The 23754-nt window shown below is 38.2% G+C and overlaps 1 protein-coding gene and 1 long non-coding RNA gene across 4 annotated transcripts in view; one reads left to right on the top strand and one right to left on the bottom strand.

Moving 5' to 3' along the window:
- The window catches only part of LOC145524843 (uncharacterized), a 61399-nt gene that overhangs the window by 28004 nt on the left and 9641 nt on the right, over nucleotides 1-23754 (top strand). The window contains exons 3-6 of the long non-coding RNA XR_014067878.1: nucleotides 18010-18139; nucleotides 19772-19888; nucleotides 20927-21006; nucleotides 22456-22510. This is a non-coding gene — a long non-coding RNA (uncharacterized LOC145524843). The remainder of the gene's footprint in view (nucleotides 1-18009; nucleotides 18140-19771; nucleotides 19889-20926; nucleotides 21007-22455; nucleotides 22511-23754) is intronic.
- The window catches only part of CTTNBP2 (cortactin binding protein 2), a 163298-nt gene continuing 156293 nt past the window's right edge, over nucleotides 16750-23754 (bottom strand). For 2 of the 3 annotated variants that reach the window (XM_081537840.1, XM_081537838.1), the window contains exons 20-23: nucleotides 23076-23139; nucleotides 21643-21775; nucleotides 20491-20592; nucleotides 16750-17801 (exon numbers count right to left, since the gene is read on the bottom strand). In XM_081537840.1, coding sequence (XP_081393966.1) covers nucleotides 17589-17801; nucleotides 20491-20592; nucleotides 21643-21775; nucleotides 23076-23139 — 512 coding nt within the window. In that variant the 3' untranslated portion in view covers nucleotides 16750-17588. Of the gene's footprint in view, nucleotides 17802-19866; nucleotides 19870-20490; nucleotides 20593-21642; nucleotides 21776-23075; nucleotides 23140-23754 lie in introns of all 3 variants that reach the window. The other variant, XM_081537839.1, reaches the window with a different exon arrangement.

The following is a 23754-nucleotide window of genomic DNA, read 5'->3' as shown; positions in this document are numbered from 1 at the left end:
GTTTTACAAAAGTTTCTTTGTTAGTCATGAGGATCTGATGTCACCATGAAGGAATTTAGTGCCTCTCTAGATATGAGGAGATGCAAGGATTGAGATCATAAAATCTGTTCCTAAAAACATCCAACTATCTAAAGACCTGTCCCACCAAATTCCCTGGAGCACAGAGTGCCTCGCTCCACCCTGAACTCTCTCAGGGGTTGTTGAAGTCAACAGCTATAGCAGCACAGGTTTTAATCTCCTTAGAAGCAGGTGGCAAATGCCTTTGTCTTCAGTCATTGTCAATGCTCTTGGTAAGTGCCAATTTGTAGTTGACAGATACTAAAACATTAGAGTTTGGAACAGAGAAAGTTTATTACAGATTCATACAAGGAGAAGGGTGGCTCAAGCCCTAAGAACTCCAAAGTTACTGAAAGCTTTCAGCAAGCCATTTTAAACGCAAAAGGTGAGGGAGGGGCATGGTTAGTTGTTGCTACCTTCTTGGTGTCAGATCCTTTGATCTTGAGGTCTGGTCATGGTCAGGTAACAATGTTCCAGTAAATCTATACCAAACGGATGTTATTTTCTCTCTTGACAAGAAAGGGCATGGTTCCAATGCACAACTTTCACCCTCCAAGATCTCAGTCCTGGCTAAGAGGAGGCAAATCTCGGTTGGCAGCTCCTTCAGGACCAAGTTTCCACACTCTTCCCAGCTGATACCCCTGAGGGAGCCAGGCACCCAACCCAACTGTCCCTCAGTCTCCTCAGGATGCTCAAATGGGGATACCAGGTCTCACAGACTGCGATCAAGGCACATGACCAGCGCTATTCAGTCGCAGAGACAGGGGTGGGGGAGGTTCACTGCTCCTCAAGGCTAATGGAGGGCCTTAGTGAGGGCCCTGAAGCCCTGTAGGATGTAGTCTCCAGTTTGTTCCCTGGGGGTTCCAGCACTGACCCAAGCCTGGGTGAGCTGAAGGGCCTTCAGGAGGAGCCCTGAATCTGCCTCTTACCTCCCTCTCTATCTGATGACCACCACACCACTAACCCTTGGCTGAATCGCTTCTCTAAATGCCCCTCATTGTCAGTTACTTGTGGGGAGGGCCCACTATGGCACTGACCAATAACTGAGCCGGGCAGTTATTGGTTGCTCATTGACAGTTGGTTGCTTGTAGGCAGGGCCCACTGAGGCACCAACCAATGGCTGAGCAAGGTCTATTGCCTAGTAACAGGGCAGGGAGTAATCAGGCACAGCAATGGGTGCCTGCTAAGGGCTGTGCTCATCCTGCTCTGTTACAGTTTGTCATAGCTTTCCTTCCAAGGAGCAAGTGTCTTTTAATTTCATGGCTGCTGTCATCATCCACAGTGATTTTGGAGCCCAAGAAAATAAAATCTGTCACTGCTTCCACTTTTTCCCCGTCTGTTTGCCATGAAGGGGTGGGATTAGATGCCATGATCTTAGTCTTTTCAATGTTGAGTTTTAAGCCAGCTTTTAGTGTCCTCTTTCATCCTCATCAAAAGGCTCTTTAGTTCCTCTTCCCTTTCTGCCATTAGAGTGGTATCATCTGCATATATCTGAGGTTGTTGATATTTCTCCCAGCTATCTTGATTCCAGCTGTGATTCATCCAGCCTGGCATTTCTCATGATATACTCTCCATATGAGTTAAATAAGCAGGGTGACAATATACAGCTTTGTCATACTCCCTTCCCAATTTTGAACTGGTCCATTGTTACATGTAAGGCTCTAACTGTTGCTTGTTGACCCACAGGAGACAGGTAAGGCGGTTTGGTATTCCCATCTCTTTAAGAATTTTTCAGTTTGTTGTGATCCACACAGTGAAAGGTTTCAGTGTCGTCAATGAAGCAGAAGTAGATGTTTTTCTGGAATTACTTTGGTTTCTCTATGGTTCAATAAATGTTGCCAATTCAATCTCTGGTTCCTCTGCCTTTTCTAAACCCAGTTTGTGCCTTTGGAAGTTCTTGGTACATGTACTATTGAAGCTAGCTTGAAAGATTTTGAGCATAATCTTACTAGTATATGAAATGATCCCAGTTGTATGGTAGCATGAACATTCTTTGGCACTGCCCTTCTTTGGGATTAGAATATTAACTGACCTTTTCCAATCTTGTGGCCACTGCTGAATTTTCCAAATTTGCTGACATATTGAGTACAGCAATTCAAGAGCATCATCTTTTAAGATTTGAAATAGCTCAGCTGGAATCCCATCACCTCTGTTAGCCTTGTTTGTCATAATTCTTCCTAAGACCCACTTGTTTTCAAACTTTGGGATGTCAGGCTGTATGTGAGTGACCACAGTATTGTGGTTATCTGGGTCATTAAAACCTTATTTTTGTATAGTTCTTCTGTGTATTCTTGCCACCTCTTCTTAATATCTTCTGCTTCTGTTAGATCCATACCGTTTCTTTCCTTTATTGTGCCCATCTTTGCATGAAATTTTCTCTTGGTATTTCCAATTTTCTTGAAGATATCTCTAGTCTTTCCCATTCTGTTGTTTTCCTCTGTCTCTTTGCACTGTTCATTTAAAAAGTCCTTCTTATCTCTCCTTGCTATTCTCTGGAACTCTGCATTCAGTTGCGTGTATTATATCTTTCCCTTTCTCCCTCTCCCCAGACAATCTCCTTGCCTTCTTGCATTTCTTTTTCTTTAGGACGGTTTTCATCACTACCTCCTGTACAATGTTATGAACTTCTGTCCATAGTTCTTTAGGCACTCTATCTATCAGATCTAACCCCTTGAATCCGTTCATTACCTCCCCTGTATAATCATAAGGGATGTTCATACCTGAATGGCCTTGTGGTTTCCCATACTTTCTACCCTTTAAGTCTGAATTTTGCAGTAAGGAACTCATGATCTGAGCCACAGTCAGCTCAAGGTCTTGTTTTTGCTGGCTATATAGAGCTTCTCCATCTTCAACTGCAAAGAATATCATCAGTCTGATTTCTGTATTGACCGTTTGGTGATGTCCATGTGTAGAGTTGTCTCTTGTGTTCTTAGAAAAGGGAGTTTGCTATGACAAGTATGTTCTCTTGACAAAACTCTGTTAGCCTTTGCCCTGCTTCATTTTGTACTCCAAGGCCAAAGTTGCCTATTACTCCAGGTATCTCTTGGCTTTCCTAGCATCACTTGCTATAAAGACTGTCTTTTCTCCTTTGTGTATTCTTCCCTCCTTTATTAAAGATTAATTGTCTGTAGGTGTGTGGGTTTATTTCTGGGCCCTCTATTCTTTTGCATTGGTGTGTATGCCTGTTTCTGTGCCAATACCACAATGTTTTTGATTACTATCGCTTTGTAGTATTGTCTGAAGTCTAGGAGGGTTATGCCTCCTGCTTTGTTCTTTCTCCTCAGGATTGCTTAGGCAGTTATGAGTCTTTTATTGTTCTATATAAATTTTAGGATTATTTGTTCTAGTGAAAAGTATCATAGATAATTTGATAGGGATCACATTAAATCTGTAGATTGCTTTGGGTAGTATGATTATTTCAACAATATTAATTCTTCCAATACAAGAGTATGGGTTATCTTTCCATTTCTATGAATCATCTTCAATTTCCTTTATTAATGTTTTAAGTTCATAGCATTTATATCTTTCACCTCCTTGATGAAGGAGTTTATTTCTTCAAGTTTATTTCTAAGTATCTAATTGGAAGGTGAGATTTTTTTTTTTTTAAATTAAAAAAATTTTTAATTGGCAGATAATTGCTTTACAATTTTGTGTAAGACAGGGTGTGCTTTTTTAAAGGATTGCTTGTTTACATTCCCCTTTTGTTATTTCATTGTTAATAAAGAGATGCAACCAATTTCTGTGTGTTAATCTTGGATCCTGCTACCTTGCTGAATTCATTTGTTAGTTTTAGTAGATTTTGTGTGAAGTCTTTACCGTGTTCTATATATAATATCATATCGTCTACATATAATGACAATTTTGCCTTTTCCATACCTGTTTGAATATCTTTTATTTCTTTTTCTCATCTGATTGCTATGTCTAAGACTTTCAATACTATGTTGATGAGAAGTAGTGAGAACAGGCATCCTTCCCTTGTTCCAGATTTTTGGGGGAAGGTTTTCAGCTTTTCATGTTGAGTATTTTATGGGTGTGTGTGTGTCATAGATTTGGTTCCCCTGGTGGCTCAGCTGGTAAAGAGTCCGCCTGCAATGTGGGAGACCTGTGTTCAGTCCGTGGGTTGGGAATCCCCTGGAGAAGGGAACGGCTACCCACTCCAGTATTCTGGCCTGGAGAGTTTCATGGACTGTATAGTCCATAGGGTCGCAAAGAGCTGGACATGACTGAGTGACTTTCGCTTCACTTTTGTCATAGATAGCTTTTATTATGTTGAGATACGTTCCCTCCCTTTGGTAATAGTTTTTATTGTGAATGGATGTTGAATTTTATTGAATGTTTTCTGATTCTGTTGAGATGATTGTGTAAAAGGTTTTGCCTTTCCTTTCGTTGATGTGGTGTATCACATTGACTAATATGCATTTGTTGAACCATCCTTATGAACTTGGGATGAGTCTCACTTGGTTGTGGTATACAATCTTTTTAATGTGTTGTTGGATTTGAATTTGCTAATATTTTGTTGAGAATTTTTATATCTGTATTCATCAAAGATATTGGTCTCTAATTTTATTTTTTTGGTAATATCCTTGTCTGATTTTGGTATTGGAGTGATGGTGGCTTCATAGGATGACTTTGAGAGTATGCCTTCCTCTTCAGCCTTTTGAAAGAATTTAAGAAGGGTAGTTATAATTTCTTGGTTGTATGAATGATAGAATTCACCTGTAAAGCTTTCAGGCCCTGGACTTTTGTTTGTAGGGAGGTTTTTTTTTTTTTTAATTACAGATTCTGTTTCTTCTAGTGATTGTTCTTTTCAAGTTATTTAGTTATTCTTGATTCAGTTTTGGTGGGCTGAATGTTTCTAGAAAATGATCCATTTCTTCTAGGTTGAAAATCTGTTGGCAAATAATTGTTCATAGTATTCTATTATGGTTTTTGTATTTATGTTGTATCTTGTGATTTCTCCTCTTTCATTTAATATTTTGTTTAATTGGGACTTTTTACTTCTTGATGAGCTTGGCCAGAGCTTTGTCAGTTTTGTCTACCCTTTCAAAGAACCAACTCTTGGTTTTATTTTTTCCTATTGTTTTTAATCTCTATTTTATTTATTTCCTCTCTGATCTTTATTATCTCCTTCCTTCTGCTGATTTAAGATTTTCTTTGTTCTTCCTTTTCTGATTCTTTTAGGTGGTGGGTTAGGTTGTTTATTTGAGATTTTTTCTTTTTCGTTTTTTAAAGAAGGGGCTGTATCACTATGAACTTCCCTTTAAGAGCTGTTTTTGCTGCATCCCATAGCTCTTTTATGATTGTATTTTCAGTCATTTACCTCAAGATATGTTAAAATTTCTTCTTTGATTCTGTCATTGACTCACTGATTTTTTAGTTACATGTTGTTTAGTCTCCATACAATTTTTTTCTCATTTCTTTTTCTGTGGTTGATTTCTAGTTTTATGCTATTGTGGTTGGAAAAGATGTTTGAAATAATTTCCATACTCTTACAATTTTTGAGGCTTGCTTTGTGCCCTGGTACATGGACTTGAAAAGAATGTATATTCTACTTCTCTTGGATGTAATGTCTTGAAAATATCGATTAAGTATAGCTGTTCTATTATATCATTTAGGATCTCTATTGCTTTATTGATTTTCTGTCTCAAAGATCTGTCCATTGATGTAAGTGGGGTTTTAAAGTCTCTTACTATTAATTTATTCCTGTCAATTTCTCCCTTTATGTCAGTTAGTATTTGTTTTATATATTTGGGCGTTCCTGTGTGGGGTGTAATTATGTTGACGAGTGTAGTATCCTGTCCTTATATTGATCCTTTTTTAGTTATGTAGTGCCCTTATCTTTCTTTATAGCCTTTGTTTTAAAGTTTATTTTGTTTGATATGAGTATTGCAACCCCCACTTTCTTATTTGTTTGCATGAAATATCTTTTCCCACCCTTTCACTTTCCATCCACATGTGTCCTTTGCCCTAAAGTGGGTCTCTTCTAGGCAGCATATGGGAGGCTGTTGCTTTTTTTCTTTTTTAAATTCAATCTGCCATTCAATGTTTTTTGATTGGAGCATTTGGTTCATTGACATTTAAGGTAATTATTGATAGAGATGTATTTACTGTCATTTTAAACCTTGTTTCTCTGTTGATTTTGTATTTCTTCTTTTGTCCTTTTCTTTTTCCTTTTGTAGTTTGATTTTCTTTTGTATTATGTTTATTTTCTTTTTGATTTATATGAATATGTTGTACGTTTTTGATTTGTGGTTACCCTCTTTTTCAGGTACGTTTACCCCTTCCTATATATCTACTTGCCTTAGGCTAGTAGTCATATAGACTCAAACACATTCTAGAAAAAAAAAATCTACATTTTCTTATTCTCCTCTCCCCTTCATTTTCTTATTTTGATATCCTCTTTTACATCTTCATGTTCATCCTGTTGCTGCCCATTGGGTTATCATTGCTTTCACTTCTGTGTACTAGCTTATTTAAGTGATTTACTTTCCAATTGTGTTTTTCTCTTTTCTGTAGAGATTCTTTCTTCTTTTCTGTTTAGGGAAGAACTTTCAGTGTTTCCTTTAGGATAGGTTTGGTATTACTTTATTCTTTTAGTTTCTGAATTTCTGAGAAATTCTTTCTCTTTCTCTACTCTGAATAATGATCTTGCTGGTTAGAATATCCTAGTTTGCAGATTTTCCCCTTTCAGGACATTGAATATGTCTTACTACTCTCTTCTGTTCTGCAACCATTTCTGTAGATAAATCAGCTTATAGCCTTATAGGGTTCCCTTGTAATTAAACTCTTTTTCTCTTGCTGCCTTTAGAATCCTCTCTTTTTTAAAATGTATTTATTTTTCTTGTTTTTTATTGGAGTACAATGGCTGTACAATATTATGTTGGTCTGTGCCACACATCAACATGAATCAGCCACAGGTATACATATGACCCCTCTCTCTTGAACCTCCTTCTACCTCCCACCCCATCCCAACCCTCTAGGTTAGAATCTTCTCTTATTTTTAACTTTTGACATTTTTATTATAATATGTGTTGGTGTAGGTCTGTTTGGGACCCTCTGTGCTTCCTGTACCAGGATATCTATTTCCTTCTTAAGGTTTATAAAGTTTTCAGCCATAATGTCTTCAAATACGTTTTCAGTTTCCTTTTCTCTTTCTTCAGAAATCACTGTTATCATAGATTGGTGTGCTTTTTATTATTCCATAGGTCTCTTGTATTGCTTTCATTTTTTTCATTTAGCTTTCTGTCTACTATTCTGATTGAGTGATTTCCATTATTCTATCTTTCAGGACCCTTATTTGTTCTTTTGCATTATTCATTCTGCTATTCAGTGCCTTTAGCTCAGCTTTCATCTCAGCCGAAATTTTTCCTGTTTGTTTTTTTTTCTAGTTTCTTTTTATAGTAATCTGCATTTCTGTTGATAGACTTTGTTAGTCCCTACAGTGTTTTCATGATCTCCTTTTTGAGTGCATTATCTTTTAAACTGAAGAAGTCTCTTTCATTTGTTCTTTCAGGGGAATTCTCTTCACCTTTTAATTAGGCACAGTTTCTCTGCTTCTTCATTTTACTTATATTTCTCTTGCTGTATGAGTTTAGTAGGAACAATTTTCTACTGTGGTCCTAGAGGGCTATATTTATGTGGGAGTATCCTTGTGTAGCCCTAGCCTGTGTGGGTTTAATATTTTTTGGTGTGAGGACTGTTTTTAGTGTGCTTGCCTGCCAATTCTTTCCTCGATGTATGCTGGACATTATCCCCTTGGTAGGAGGTGTGACTGGTGTTGTGATCAGAGCCTGCCCTGGTTATTGAGTGGGACCTCCTCTTTGCTCTGTCAGGGCCTGGATCTGTTCCCTAGCTATTGGAGTGGAAGCCCCCAGATCTGTTTCTGAGCTGCAGTGCTAGGCAGATGGGAATAGAGCACTCCCACTGGGAGAGCAGCCAGATTATTTCTCTGCTAGAGCTGTTCACCAGTGAGTGTGATCTATTGTATCGCCTGTCACTCATTACGCCGATACACAAAGCACACTGTTGTTGGCCCCATCTGCTGGCCCCATCTCAACCTTAGGAATGCCAGCAGTTGGCCTTGGTGTCCCTCAGTTGTTGTTTTCACAAGTCTGCCAGCACAGATCCACTAGTCATGGCCTGGGACTGTAGTAGTTGTGCACCTGGACCCACTGTCGGAGCTCTTGAGGCAGTTCTGACTCTGGCTCAGCCCAGCCCCCATTGTCCACTTGGATGTCTTACAGATGTTGAATCTACAAAGCTGGTGTTGGAAGTGTAAATTTGCAACCTGTGCGACCACAGGGAGAGGTTTTAGCCCTGCTTTCTAAGTCATGTGGCTCCTGGGGCTCACCTGTGGTTTCAGCCTCACCTCTGTGAGTGGGTGACCCATTGGCATCTGCTCCCAGAGCTGGCTGAGGTGGCAGCTGGGGTGTGAGAGCCCACAGAGGCAGCAGTGCGTCCCCCCCCACCCCCTAGTGGTGGCTGAGGCAAGTTCTCGGGGAGTCCACATTGTGGCTGGGACTGGTGCTTGGGAAAAGAGGCTATAATGGCAGCCCCACCCCTCCCTTCACACACCACTTAACAATGGTGCTTTGCTTCTGTGATGGTTCTGGGTTTCTTCTGTGAACACCCCTAGTTGTGGCCTACACACTCCAGCCCACTTTGGTTGTTTCTGCACAGCCAATAGCGGTTCTCTCCCTGGGTCTTTCCTCTAAATCATGAGTGCCAGCACCCAACCCTGGCCTGTACCAATGGACACACCCATCTCAAGCTGGGGCTTGCAGGGTGGTGGCAGGGATCATTTGTACAGGTCTCTCTCTGTTCTGCCCACCACAAACCAGCTGTTGCTCTCTCTGCTGAAACTTCCTGTCTGTATCAACCATTCTCCCTGCCAATGCGAGGGCTTCTCAGGGTACAGGAACCTTTCCTCTTTTTCAGTTGCCTCCCAGGGATGCAGGTCCTATCCTCCTTCTTGTTTCTTTTTTCCTTTCATCTTACCTGATTGTGTGGAGATCTTTCTTTCCCTTTCAAATGTTTGAGGTCTTCTGCTAGTTTCAGTAGGTGTTCTGTGAGAACTGTTCCATTTGTAAATATATTGTTGATGTATTTGTGGGAGGAGGTGAGTTCCACATCCTTGTACCCCACCATGTTTTTATGCAAGATGTTAGATCTTGCAAGTGATAGAAAGCTGAAATGTCACCAAACTTCTAAAAAGGAGTTATGTGAACTCTTGGTGTTTACTTTCTAATGAAGGTTTTCTTAAAACATGTTAAATATGAGGCAAAATTTGATCTAAGATTCTTTCATAATCACCTGATAGTGAGGTTGAGGAAAGTAATTATCCCTTGAATGTGAAAGTGAAAGAAAGCGAAGTTGCTCAGTTATGTCCGACTCTTTGTGACCCCATGGACTTTAGCCTACTAGATTCCTCAGTCCATGGAATTTTCCAGGCAAGAGTACTGGAGTGGGTTGCCATTTCCTTCTCCAGGGGATCTTCCCAACCCAGGGTTCGAACCTGGGTCTCCCACATTACAGGCAGACACTTTACCGTCTGAGCCACCAGGGAAGCCCTGATTATCCCTTACCCACCTTTAATTGTAGGTGTCTATCGGTATTTACCAAAAAACCTAAGAGTTGTGCATGACTGATTTATAACAGGCTCCAAAGTAGTTAACGGTCTTTATAAAAATGATTATTAAAATGTACTAGATGTGTAAATAGAAAATAAGATTAAAAACTATGAAATCACCCAAGTAACTTTTTTCTGTCCACAATATCCATCTTTAGAAACATCAAAAAACTTCAATCACAGCCTTAAGTCACAGAGTCAGGTAGGTCATGATTGAAAGAAACTTTCAGTGTCATCCAGGATAGTCCTTTAATTTGTTATTGTCTTTCCCTAGACCTTTGATTGAATTATTCCAAGGATTAATCAAGATCCTCTATGAAATCTCTCTCAAGTTCTGATCAATCCTTTGTTCTCTCCATTGAACTGTAAGGTTTAATTATTAAAAATTTTATCTGTGCAAATAAAATTTCATCTGTCTACCCACAGACCTTTGTTTGCTCATCTGAATTTGTCTAGAATTTTAAGATCACACTTTCTAACGTTTTGACCATGTAATAGTTTCTCAGTGGTATTTACTTTTCATCAGTTCATTTGATCTTTATCAAATTCTATGAATTAAGTATTATCTCCATTATTCAGATAAGGAACTTGGAGTCAGAAATGTAAGTAATTTCCCCAACATCATTCTTGGTAAATGAAGGAGTTGTTACTCAAACCCAAGTCTATATACAGAGCCAAAACTCTTGATATGATAAACTATATGATACAATAAATTATGATACTGTTTCTCAATCTGTTAGGTGGGATAGTATATGAGATTTAACACAGTACCTGTCATAAATATATTTAGATCAATACACATCTAATTTAGTAGGTAAATAATCTTTCTTTTTTCCTTTGCCATTTTAGATGGATACTTTTTAGCTTTTGAAGTTTAAACTAATTGGCCGTGAAAATTTTGTGAAATACTAAAGACTTCTTTGCTGCAAGGGTAGAGAACTTGAGTAGGTAGGAAATGATGGAAGTAGGGAAGAAAAGACCAAAGAAAGGGTGGCAGAACTCCAGAGTCCAAAAAACTGGGAGTCCATTAAGAAACATGGTTGGAAAGAGAAGCCAGTGTTTAGAGGGAAGAGCCATTGCAAGGGGCCTCATTTGGATGCTTAGGAACATGGATGAACAGGGTGTTTACAGACTGATGGTTCATACTTTCCACTTGCCAGTTCTTTTTCTTTGGTCTTTGCCCTACTATTAGTCTAATCCATACCATGAACTCCAGGACCTCTAAAATCCCAAATGAAAGACATTGTTATCTATGGTGGTGGTGGTGGTGAGGATAAGAAGCCATTACATACTTTAAGAGGATTTTAAACTGAACTTGGCTTCCTGGTTAGTCTAGTCCACCATCATGTCATCATACTTTTATCAGTTCTTGTGAAATAGTTATATCCCTAGTATTGTTCTGCTATACAGTAGTACTAGGTATTGTAGGTAAAAAGGAATGAGTAAGGTGTGAATGATCTTTGCCTACAGGAAAGAGAGTACCTTCTATTTGGTTGGTGTTAAATATTTGGCACAACATTTTATTTTCATTCAGAGTTCCTGGACTCAGCTAGGATTAGCTGGATGAAGTATCTCTTCACCAAAACTTCAATCTTCAGCCTGTGTTTCTTTTTCATTACCTATTTTCTAGCTTTTGTGTATTTTCTTCTTGGATTTTTTGCTCCTTCCTCACTTCTGTACCAGCATGGTGTCTTTCACTGTTCCCTCCCAGCACCGGGCACCTGGGGCATCACTTGATGTTAGGGACCCATGTCCTTTATCCTATCTGATAGCTTCCTTCTAACTAAATTAGGGATTCTGGTGCCAGCCCTCAGTGTTCAGTTGAGAAGAATAAAAGAAAAACAGCTAATCTGAGGTTACTTGAGGCATTTGATAAATAATAGAAGCAAAGATTTCTGGAGCTAGAAGTTACTTTCATTCCAAATCAAAAGCCTAGGCTAAGGAAAGTTAGGTGTCACAAGGCTGATGATACAGGTCACTCAAGGGGATAGAATGGAACATTTTTTACTTCAGTTCATGTACTCTCTTTACTAAAGCACAAAATGCCACAATATATATAGCATCTTAAGACAGTTTAGAAATGAGAAAGAGTGGAGCAGGCAAAGCTTGCCTCACCTCTCAAATGATACCACACAACTGCTACATCTTATATATCAGTTCCTATTTCATTATGTGGCCAGTCTTGAACGTTCCAGGGTGAAGTGAATCAATTGTCTGAAAGATCTGAACAACTAACTGATTTGACAAGACCAACTCAAGCTGCTTTTGCTTTTAAAAACTATTTTAGCTAAAATATTATTATATTTTGACTTAAACATTGAAGGATTTGTCTGGCAGAAAATAGAACATTGATTGTAAATGGCCTCTTGGCACAGAGGCCCAGAAACCAAATGAATTTAGAGAAGAAAATTCCCCAAACCATTGGCAGTTATTTGTGTTGTTTCCAGGTCAGAGGGTCAAGTGTATACACCAGAACTTTCCATATTAAAAGGGCAGATATATGTTTCAAACAGCTTGTCACCTTCTCTCTCTCTCTCTTTTTTGTTTTCTAGGATTTTTGTTAGATTGCATTATATCTATAGACTTGAGACAAATTGACTCAGTGTTAAGTGTTCCTAGCCACTAACATGCTGTGTCTCTACATTTATTTAGCAATATTTTGTATTATTCAGCATATAGGATTTATACTTATTTGTTACATTTATTCCTATATTTTATTATATAGTATATAATAAGTTAATATATATTTATATAATAAATATATAATTAATATTAATATATAAAATATATTTTTTATATATTCGATGCTACAGTAAATGACATTGTTTTCCATTTGCTTATTTGTAGAATATAAAAATACAATTGATTTTTGTATACTGACCTTATATCTTGGAGCTTACTAAATTGACTTATTAGTTAGTTCCAGAGGCTCTTTTTTAGATTCCTTAGGATTTTCTATCATGTCGTCTGCAAATAATGACAGTTTAACTTCTTCCATCTCAATATGTAGGGCTTTGTTTTGTATGTGCCTGTTTTCAGTAAAAGTGGTAAGAGTATCTTTATCTTCTCTTGATTTTAGGGGAATATATGATGTTTTTCACCATTATGTGTGATATTGGCTGTTGGTTTTTTCTAAATGTCCTTTCACAGGTTGAGGTAGTTACCTTCTGTTCCTTGTCTCCTGAAAGTGTCTGTCATGAGTGGATGTTAAATTTTATCAGATAGTTTTCTAAATCTATTTAGATGATCTTTTGATTTTTTACTATATTCAGTAAGTATGCTGAGTTGATTTTTTTTCAGCTTTCTTGAAATACAATTTATGAAAAATATTGTGTAAGTTTAATGTCAACACAATGATATATGTACACAATCTGAAACAATTACCACAATAACTCTAGTTAACATATTTATCACCTCGCATAGTTACGTTGTGTATATGTGGAAGAGAGAAAGATAAGAACTTTTAAGATCTACTCTCTTAGCAGCTTTCAAATATATAATACATTATTGTTAACTACAGTACCATGCTGTACATTACCTGCCCAGGGCTTATTTATATTATAACTGGGAGATTGTACCTTTTTACCCTCTTTACTCATTTCCCCAAGGTCCCAACTCATGTCTCTGGCAACTGCAAATCTTTTGTCTGTTTCTCTGAGTTTGATCTTTTAGATTCCACATATAAGTTAGAGTGTACAATATCTGTCTTCTCCAACTTATTCCCTTTACCATAATGCCCCCAAGGTCCATCTATGGTGCCAGAAATGGCAAGATTTATTTCTTTTTTATGGCTGAATGATATTCATTGTTATATCTACCACATTTCCTTGATTCATTCATCCATAGATGGACACTTAGGTTACTTCCATAGCTTGGCTATTGTGAATAATGCTGCAGTGAACATGGAGGTACAGACATCTTTTTGAGTTAGTATTTTCATTTCCTCTAGATAAATACCCAGAATTGGAATTGCTGGATCATGTAGTAGTTCTGTTTTTAATTAGTTGATTTATGGAGAAGGAAATGGCAACCCACTCCAGTATTCTTGCCTGGAGAATTCCATGGACAGCGGAGCCTGGTGGGCTACAGTCTGTGGGGTCACAAAGAGTCGGACACGACTGAGTGACTAACACACACACACACACATAGTTGATTTAGAATGTTGTGTTAATTTCTGCTGTGAGCAAAGTGATTCAGTCATATATATACACATACATATTTTCTTTTTTATTATTCTTTCACATTATGGTTTATCATAGAATATTGAGTATAGTTCTCTGTACTTTACAGTAGGGCCTTTTTGTTTATCCATTCTATATATATAATAATTTACATTTGCTAACCCAAACCTCCTGCTGCATCCATCCCCTAATTTCCCCCCTCCTAGTCAACCACAAGTCTCTTCTCTATGTCTGCAGTCTGTTTCTAAATCATAGATTCATTTGTGACATATTTTAAATTTCACATATGAGTCATATATGGTATTTGTCTTTCTCTATGTGACCGGTTTTGACTTCAATTAGTATGATATTGCTAGGTCCGTCCATGTTGCTGCAATTGGCATTATTTCATTCTTTGTTATGGCTGAGTAGTATTTCATTATATATATGTACCACATCTTTGTCCATTCATCTACTGATGGACATTTAGGTTGTTTCTATACCTTGGCTGTTGTGAATGTAATGAACATGGAGGTGCATGTATCTGTCTTAATTATAGTTTTGTCTGGATATATGAACAGGAATAGGATTGCTGGATCATCTGGTAATTCTATTTTTAGTTGTCTGAGGAACTTCCATACTGTTTTCTGTAGTGGCCATACCAACTTACATTCCCATATTCCGTGTAGGAAGGTTCCCATTTCTCCATACCCTATGCAGCATTTTTTATTTGTAGACCTTTTGGTTGTTGTTCAGTCACTAAGTCATGTCTGACTCTTTGCGACCCCATGGACTGCATCACGCCAGGCTTCCCTGTCCTTCACTATCTCCCCGAGTTTGCTCTAACTCGTGTCCATTGAGTCAGTGAAGCCATCCAACCATCTTGTCCTCTGTCACCCCCTTCTCCTATTGCCTTCAATCTTTCCCAGACTCAGAATCTTTTCCAGTGAGTTGGATCTTTGCATCAGGTGGCCAAAGTATTAGAGCTTCAGCTTCAGCATTGGTCCTTCCAATGCATATTTGGGGTTGATTTTCTTTAGGATTGACTGATTTGATCTCCTTGCTGTCCAGGGGATTCTCAAAAGTCTTCTTCAGCACCACAATTCAAAAGCATCAATTCTTTGGCCTTAGTTTTATGAATGTTTAATTTTAAATCAGCTGTTTCATTCTCCTGTTTCACCCTTATCAAGAGCCTCCTTAGTTCCTCTTCACTTTCTGCCATTAGAGTGGTAACATCTGCATATCCAAGGCTGTTGATATGTCTCTAGGCAATTTGATTCAATCTTGTGAGTCATCCAGCCTGGCATTTTGCATAATGTACTCTACATGTAAGTTAAATAAACAGGGTGACAATATACAACCTTGTCTTACTCCTTTCCCAATTTTGAACCAGTCCATTGTTCCATGTCCAATCCTAACTGTTGTGTGTCTTGACCTGCAAAAAGATGTCTCAGGAGGCAGGTAAGGAGGTCTGGTATTCCCATCTCTTTAAGAATTTTCCACAGTTTGTTGTGGTCCACACACTCAAAGGCTTTCGTGTAGTAAATGAAGTGGAAGTAGATTTTTTTGTGTGTAATTCCCTTGCTTTTTTTATGATCCAGCAGTTGTTGGCAATTTTATTTCTGGTTGCTCTGCCTTTTCTAAATCCAGCTTGTGCATCTGGAAGTTCTCAGTTCGTGTACTGTTGAAGCCTAGCTTGAAGGATTTTGAGCATTACCTTGCTAGCATGTGAAATGAGCACAGGTGTATGGTAGTTAGAACGTTTTTTGGCATTGGCCTTCTTTGGGACTGGAATGAAAAACTATCCTTTTCCAGTCCTGTGGCCACTGCTGAGTTTTCCAAATTTGCTGACATATTTAATGCAGCACTTTCACAGCATCATCTTTTAGGATTTGAAATAACTCAGCTGGAATTGTATCACCTCCACTAGCTTTGTTCATAGTAATGTTTCCTAAGGCCCACTTGACTTCACACTCTAGGATGTTTGGTTCTAGGTAAGTGACCACACCGTTGTGGTTATCCAGGTCATTAAGACCTTTTTGTATAGTTTTTCAGTGTATTCTTGGCACCTCTTCTTAATATCTTCTGTCTCTGTTAGGTCTTTACCCTTTCTGTCCTTTATTGTTCCCATCTTTGCATGAAAGATGTATCCCCTTTGTATCTCCAATTTTCTTGAACAGATCTCTAGTCTTTCCCATTCTATTGTTTTCCTCTATTTCTTTGCACTGTTCACTTAGGAAGGCTTTCTTATCTCTCCTTGCTATTCTCTTGAACTCTGCTTTCTGTTGGTGTATCTTTCCCTGTATCCTTTGCCTCGTGCCTCTTTTCTATTCTCAGCTATTTGTAAGGCCTCCTCAGACAACCACTTTACCTTCTTGCATTTGCTTACCCTCCGTCCCTCGCGCTGGTTCCACTTCCTGTCACGAGGTCCATGCTGTGCACCCAAGGATGGCTGAGAGGAAGCCTGGGCGGACAGGTACTGGAATCGATCTCTTCCTTCATTCTTCCTCCACTTCACTATATCTTTTTTTAAAGATACTTGCAAAATCTAATATAGTTTTATACTTGCAAAATGTAATATAGTGTATACTTTAAATAACCATTCTGGCCAAGAAAATGGTTAGACTTTAAATACTCTAAGATAAGCGAATGATTGTTGGTATATAATTATACTTTTTTTGGAAGTATGAAAAATTTGTTTTCAATGAGCACCTCATTCCAAGAGCTCCACTGAAATGTTTATTTTAGTTTAAACCAACTAATACTTTGTAACCAAAGTCCTTCTCTGAATAGCTCCTGAAATACAAACATGGAGGACCAGTTTAAATGGCTCTAAATTGAATACAATTATCTTTTGCATGGATAAACCACTAACAGCAATAGATAAAAACTACAACAAAGTTATTTCACTAATTCAATATTTTATTTGGTGGCAAGGCATATAACTTTGAGTTATGTCATTTCATTAGTAATTTGAGAAGAAAGTCTAGAAAATATCAATTGTGCCACTAGAAGAGAGAGTTAACTTATTTATTGAAGCATTTACAGTTATTCTTTTTTATATCCACTTAGGTACAAAACTTTTGTAAGAAAGATAACACTTTTATTGCATTATATAAGTTCATATTTACAGGAGTCATAATGCAAACTCATAAGCATAAATATACATGATGCAACCAGTAAAAGTTTTAAAACTCAAAACTAGAGTTTAACAGGCAAAATACTTAATATGGCTTTTAAGAAAAGTGTTTAGAAATGATTTGTTATTGCCCCATTCTAGTCGTTTCTCATCAAGTGAACATAAAATTATGATCTCTTTAAAATGATACGTGTTACCTAAGCCAATGCTGTACACATTTTTAATGTAGTATGCAATGATGCATAGCTTTCTTAAATGTACATATGTACATATGTATAGATATACAGTACACAGACAGTTGTTTTAATACCCCTGAACATATTGAGTAAAACTACTATGACTTTTCTATTATAAAACTACTTGAAAAGTGGGTATAACTTCTTGGTATTGCAGTTCAATTTGACAGAATCGAAAAAAAAAAGTTGGTTATAAATACATTCTTTACAAAAAATTGAATAGTGGTCCTGCACTCATACTTTATATTGCAGTGAAAACATTTGATTCATTTAAAGGTATTTACATCTTGTTGTCCTTGGTTTCTGTGAAATATACAGAAGAATGAGAATACTGTAGGCAGGCCTATTTGTTAGATTTTTCCACTTGTTCATTTTTGCGTAGGTTCCAAATCTCTTGAGTTGTTGTTTATTTCTATTTGCCTTGTATTACTGCTGCTGCTGCTTCTTTTGGTGTTCTGGGAACACTGGGTGACTTTACTTCTAGGAACAGGAAGAAAAGATTTAACTCTTGAAACACCCAACTCAGTCTTTGATTTACTGTTGCTGCATTCTGTCGTTCGATGGCTGCTGAGAGGACTGACCTGTAAGAAAGGAAAACAGAATAGCTTAATCTGACTTTGTTCCAAACTTCTGTGATCGGTACTAACTTCTTCCTGTCTGTCCCTGTACAAGCATGTATGAGTTTCTCCCTTAACATAGGTTCTCATGGCGGGCGGGGGGTGGGGAGACAGGGGAGGAGAGAAATTGAATGCTTAATGTCCTATAGATGTACTGTCTGATCTCCATTAGGTCCTCTGTGGTATGCCAGATACAGGAGTCAGTCAAACTAGTGCCTGAGTCTGGAGTCTCCTCGTCAACAGAAGTTGCATGAAGTCTTAGGCCTGAGGAAATCAAACTGGACTACTGCAACCAACTATTTGTAAGCACTTCTACAATGCAACGCTTTTACCTCGAGTGTGTCACTGAATTTTTCTGCCTTTAGATCTAATTGGACTATTACTCACATATTCTGAATGTTTATCAGACAAGCACTGTTCTCAGTGCTTGGCTTACAGTAGAGAATGTAAAAGGGCACTATCCTTGCGCTAATGGAGCTTCTGCTGTAGTGAATTGTTTCCTGGTGATGAGTCTGTAACTAGGGAGCTCAAGATCTTTAATTCTTGGAAACTGCATGCTAGCATTCCTCCAGTCCTTCTGAACTCTTCTGATCACCTGGCCCAGGTCTCTCTTTGCCCATGAGGAAACAGTGGGATAGGTAAGTGTGACTCACAATGCTTCCATAAGACCTTTTCCTCACAGTGTTTTCCCTGATCATGAGTTCACTTGGGTGGGTCCCCCTTCATGTTTACCCATCAGCAGAACTGAACTCAAGTGAGTGGTGAAGTGGGAAAGGAGGAAGGGTGAACACGGACATGGGGAGGATGGTCTGAAATAGTAAATTATATGTCAACATAAGTTACGTGAAGTTCAAGGACATAAATTTGGAAAGAAATGGGGTAGAAAATGTGAATGATAGATCAAAGATATGTGTTAGAGAATAGGTATAAGCCCTGATTGAGAGTCACCAAGGAGCTTTTAAAATCTCCAACATCCAGGTTGTACCTTAGACCAATTATATCAGAAATTCTAGTACATGTGGTCCGGGTACAAGGGATTAAAAAAAAATCCTCAAATAGTTTTCATGATGCAACCAACATGGGAATTTCTGCTTTAGGGGACTGAATTTTCATCTCCATAAGAAGAAAACATTTGTTATTATATAGTCTATTGATGATTTAAATATGTATTTATGTAAATATGGGCTTTTCTGTTTAAGAAGGCTGGCTGACATGCTGCCTGATTAACAGGCCCCTCTCTGACCACATAGGAGAAAGTGATTTCAGCTAACACAGAGAGCTTTTCCTCCTAAAGGGAATTACTTCCTGATAACAGAAGAAACTGGGCATCTAACCAAGAAATGCTCACTGCCTTTATCAGGATACAAAAGGCATGAGCCTGTGAAGAGTTCAGGAATCTGGCGAATGCCAAATGAGTACTACACCACCCTCTGGTGGCAGCTTCTCAGAAAACAACCGGTGGACAAAGAAATAGAAGGCAGGCCCAAGGAATGTGTTCTGAACCATAGTTCAGGGACAGCACCTGAACAAAAATATATTCCAGCCAGAAGTATCAGCAGGGACCCCAGGTGTCACCTCCTCGGTCATTCTTATCTGCTCCCAACTATGCTTTTGCTGTACTTCTAAGCCATTCCTAATGGGGGTGATGGCAGAGAGGAACAAATACTATACAGAGTAAGCCAGACAGGTCATGCTCTTCTTTGTAGATCGTCATGTTATATATTTCTATATAAGACCTCAGCCTTGTTAATATTTCCCCCAACACACACAGCTCACACAGCTTCCCAAAAAATTAGTCAGGACTGAAACCTCCTGCAGCCGTGAGAGAGCAGGGGACGGGAGTCCAGAGCTGTCTGGCCATCAGAGGAGGATTAATAATGGGATTGTTTCACTGCGATGTTTAATCCTGCTCTTTGCACTCCCTCTCCCCACAGGTCTGTGTCAGCTGCCATGTGAGGGGACATGAACCACAGTGGACATAGCTTGGTGAGCAAACCACACATTATTAAATGCGTCTTACAAAGTGGACCTCCTCATAAGAGCACTACTGGGTAAGAAGTATTTTTATTGTTTCTGTTCACTCACTAGTACCATACTGGGCCATCTCATCTCTTGGCATTTATTAACCAATCATAAAAGTTATTTCAAGAGGGTAAGGAACTCTGTGGGAATCCTGGCTCTTCTATTGGACATTCTGTCTCTGAAACATGCATGGTATGGGAAGTTCAAGTAAATCAGAGGGAGATTTTTATGTATGTGTAGAAGATTTTTCTGTTATCACTCAGCACTTTGCTATAATTAACCCCAGTTTTCCAAAATGGTGCTCAAAAGAAATTCAATGTTCCATTTTAAAATACAGCAAAGAAGAGAGACGTTACATTAGTTTTAGGTTTGGCATAAACTAGTGAAAACAAATAGAAGAGACACTCAAAATTATGGAATCCAGTTTTTTTGCATCAAATAGAAGGGGGGAAAGTAATGCTTTTCTATGTGATTCCTTCAAGCTATTAGCCAAACAGTACTTTTTTTCTAACCTTGATTACATACCTGCTATAGTGTAAAAGTAACTTTGTAGTGCACATTGAAAGGTTTGTGAAGTCAACTTTACAACAATCCTTCTTTGTCCCATTTTGGAGGGAAAAGGGACACTTACCTTTTGTGACACTGGCATTCTTGGATTATTAACAGTTGCTGAAAACACAGGGTTGTTTCCTGAACTATCAAACCTCCTTAAATCATCCCTGGAATCAGCAATCTGGAAAATACACAATTTATCAAGTCATATTTTCACAGGTAAACTGTGACATACTCAAGGTAAGACGTAAAGTCACTGTGGAAAACCCACGGTGAGAAGTTTGGTCCTTGTCTTACTGTCAGCAGCTTAGGTTCTAAAATGCTCACATAAGGACTTAAAGCTTTATGTGAAACTAACAGCAAATGCATGAGACATAGTTTCAAAGGAAAAAGAGTCTTTTAAAGTCAAAAGAAGACAACCAGATAAGCCCTATTTAAAAAAAAAATTATTACTTGGCACAAAATGAAAGGATATAACATTTTCAAGATTTTTCATTGTAACCTTATTTTTCCAGGGTTAACTATTTTGACTCACTTCCAGCAAGAAATAAGCTAGTGAGTTCTTTATCCCTAGTAGACTGTCCAAATACAACAGGTGAGTTTTTGGGTAGAACCTCCACAAGTTATAACTACCTTCTTTTGCTCCCTTTCAAGCAAAAGGCATTTATCAAGGAAGCCTGGTAAAATTTGCTGCAGATATCAGAGTGCAAAAACAGGTTGAACTTGATGCTGTTAATGCTTCAAGATTTTGGGTCACTGATTTCCATCTTTGGATCTCAAATTTCAGTTTTAACAAATTACACAGGCCACTTGTTTTTCTTATTTTGTAAGTAAAGTTGTTCCTCTCTGCAGAATGCAAGTCTGCTGTCATGCTTCTTACTGATTGGTGATGGCCAGAGTTAGGAAGATGGAAATGAAAAGGTGGTATTGGTTTAATTTGTGGTAACACAATTAACACATGCAACTTTCACTTTGGGTTTTTTCAGAGAAGCTGTGCTAAATAGAGCTCCCTTGTATAATTGGTGTTTTTTGGGGTTTTTTTTTTTTTTTGGTTTTTTTTTTTTAGAAGGAAGGACTTTTCTAAGCAAGGTAATGGAAGTTTTGATTTGGAGCATTAATCATACTATTCGATAAGGGGTTTCTCTCAGGGAAAGAGCTATGATGTGGCTCCCAGAAGTCTGTCTGCTGCTAGGGGAGCTAGTCAATGCACTCCCCGCTGTGTCCTGCTTACCTTGCTTATATCAGATTCAGATTTGCTGGAGCACAGGCTCTGAAGTTCCTTGACAAGATCTGCTTCATCATCCGAACCCAGAGAGAGTCTTTGATCCAGATTCAATGTCAATGACAGATCATTCTCTAACGACCTACCACAGAGTTCAGAAAAGAGTTTTTCAAACCCAGAGCAACCATTCAACTTCCAATATGGAAACCTAGACCCCACACCTTTCTGGGGGATTTGTGAAGCAAAAAAGTTTTTAACATCCTTTAAAGGTATCCATAAATGTCACTTTATACAACAACCCATTCCCATCTGATTTTGGTAACTCCCAGTCAGAATTCTCAATAGGATAAAATTTTATTACACAAAGAAATCCACTTTGACTTACAACATTCCAAACTTCTTACTCTTTCCTTTCCTTCTCTGTCCCCAAGAATGACACAAAACACGCTCGTGTAGGGGGCAGTGTGACAATGGAGTAAATGTGAATTTATCACTTTTTATTAGCAACGTGACCATGGCTCGGGTTTTCTTTTTGTCCTCAACACCTGAGTTCCTGGGTTCCCTTCTATCAAATTCCTTATGCTGCATCATAGAGTTATTACAAGTACTATATAGGCTGTTGAATACAAAAGATCTAACAGTGGGCTAACACAAACAAGCATGTGACACAGATTCATTGACCCCTACCCCTCTTGTAATTCTGTGAACCAGGATCCTAAATGTCACCTGCCAAGTTACAGGGTACACAACTTATTGGCTATGCTAGGGACCTGTTTACAAATTAGCTAAGCATTTTTATTCTATGATAAATCTTTATTTCAGGTTACAAATTTGGAAGCAAAATCGACAATTCACCAGGAGCAGCATCAGAAAAAAAGTAAGTCATGTTTTGTTTCTGTAACTCTATCATTAAAATCATCAGTCTTCTAAAGCCTGTTTAAAATCTCAAATACAGGATTTTACTATATCTTTGTGAACTGTATTAATAATAGCTATCAAATTTGATACAAAATGAAGTCAATGATATTTCTAATCTTTCATCAAACTAAAAGCAAAATAGGCTTTATATTTTTTTAGATTTCATTCATTTGATTTCAGCTTAATACTAGCATTTGAATTACCTCTACTGCTTGTTAAAAAATTATATTAGCAGAATAATATTGCACAGACTAATGCTTCCCAGGCGGCACTAGTGGTAAAGAACCCACCTGCCAATGCAAGAGACATAAGAGATGAGGGTTCGATTGCTGGGTCTGGAAGATCCCCTGAGAGCAGGGCAACCCACTCCAGTATTCTTTTCTGGAGAATCCGATGGAGAGATGAGCCTGGCAGGCTACAGTCCATGGGGTCGCAAAGAGTTGGACATGACTGTGGTGACTTAGCACACACACAATGAGAATGTGTACTGTTTGTTGTGAGTTAAATCTGCAAGGGAAACTTACTTTTGGTTTGACAGCGAAGCATTCCTGTTACAATTCAGCTGTAATATAGTGTTACTTTTGATACCTGTTTAAAGAAATAAATGTAGTCATTTCCAAAGAATGTCCCTGTGCATCTATTTAAAAGAAATAGTCTCTAGACTCTGATGTATTTTCATATTGTTTTTGGATTAAATCCATCTCTTGAGGCCCTGTGGAAGCCTAGGGAATGACCAACAACCTCATGTATATTTATGACTAAAATCAGTACAACTCACACCACCTGAGGCTCAATTCAGGAATCCTCAGCTCCGCTTTCATCAATGGATCCTATTCTAACCAGGCAAGTCCCCACAACCTTAGGCCTTTGTTCTCCAAGTGCCTAAAAGACAGTTAATACCTGCCTTTTGAAGATGGTAATCCCTTTATCTCCCTTTGTTTGCCTTCCAAGGGATCCTGACTGTGTAGACCCAACACAGTTTTTGATGTGTGGGCCCCATGATGTATTACAGTGCGGGTGGCTTTAGCGGTGTAGAAACTTAACTTTTGATTCCTTTGCGTTTTACAGAAAACTAAACAGGAAAAGTAAATAAAAAGTCACAGCATATCATACCCATGTTTTTCTAACTGCAAAAACAAAGAGAATAGGAAACACCAGATTGCACAGCTTATATGTAGTAAATATATAAATTGGTATCCATTT

Source organism: Giraffa tippelskirchi, chromosome 10 (assembly GCF_054371585.1).
Source record: "Giraffa tippelskirchi isolate mGirTip1 chromosome 10, T2T-mGirTip1v1.2.pri, whole genome shotgun sequence".
Classification (NCBI taxonomy): domain Eukaryota; kingdom Metazoa; phylum Chordata; class Mammalia; order Artiodactyla; family Giraffidae; genus Giraffa; species Giraffa tippelskirchi.
This window is presented reverse-complemented; position numbering and strand designations above follow the sequence as displayed.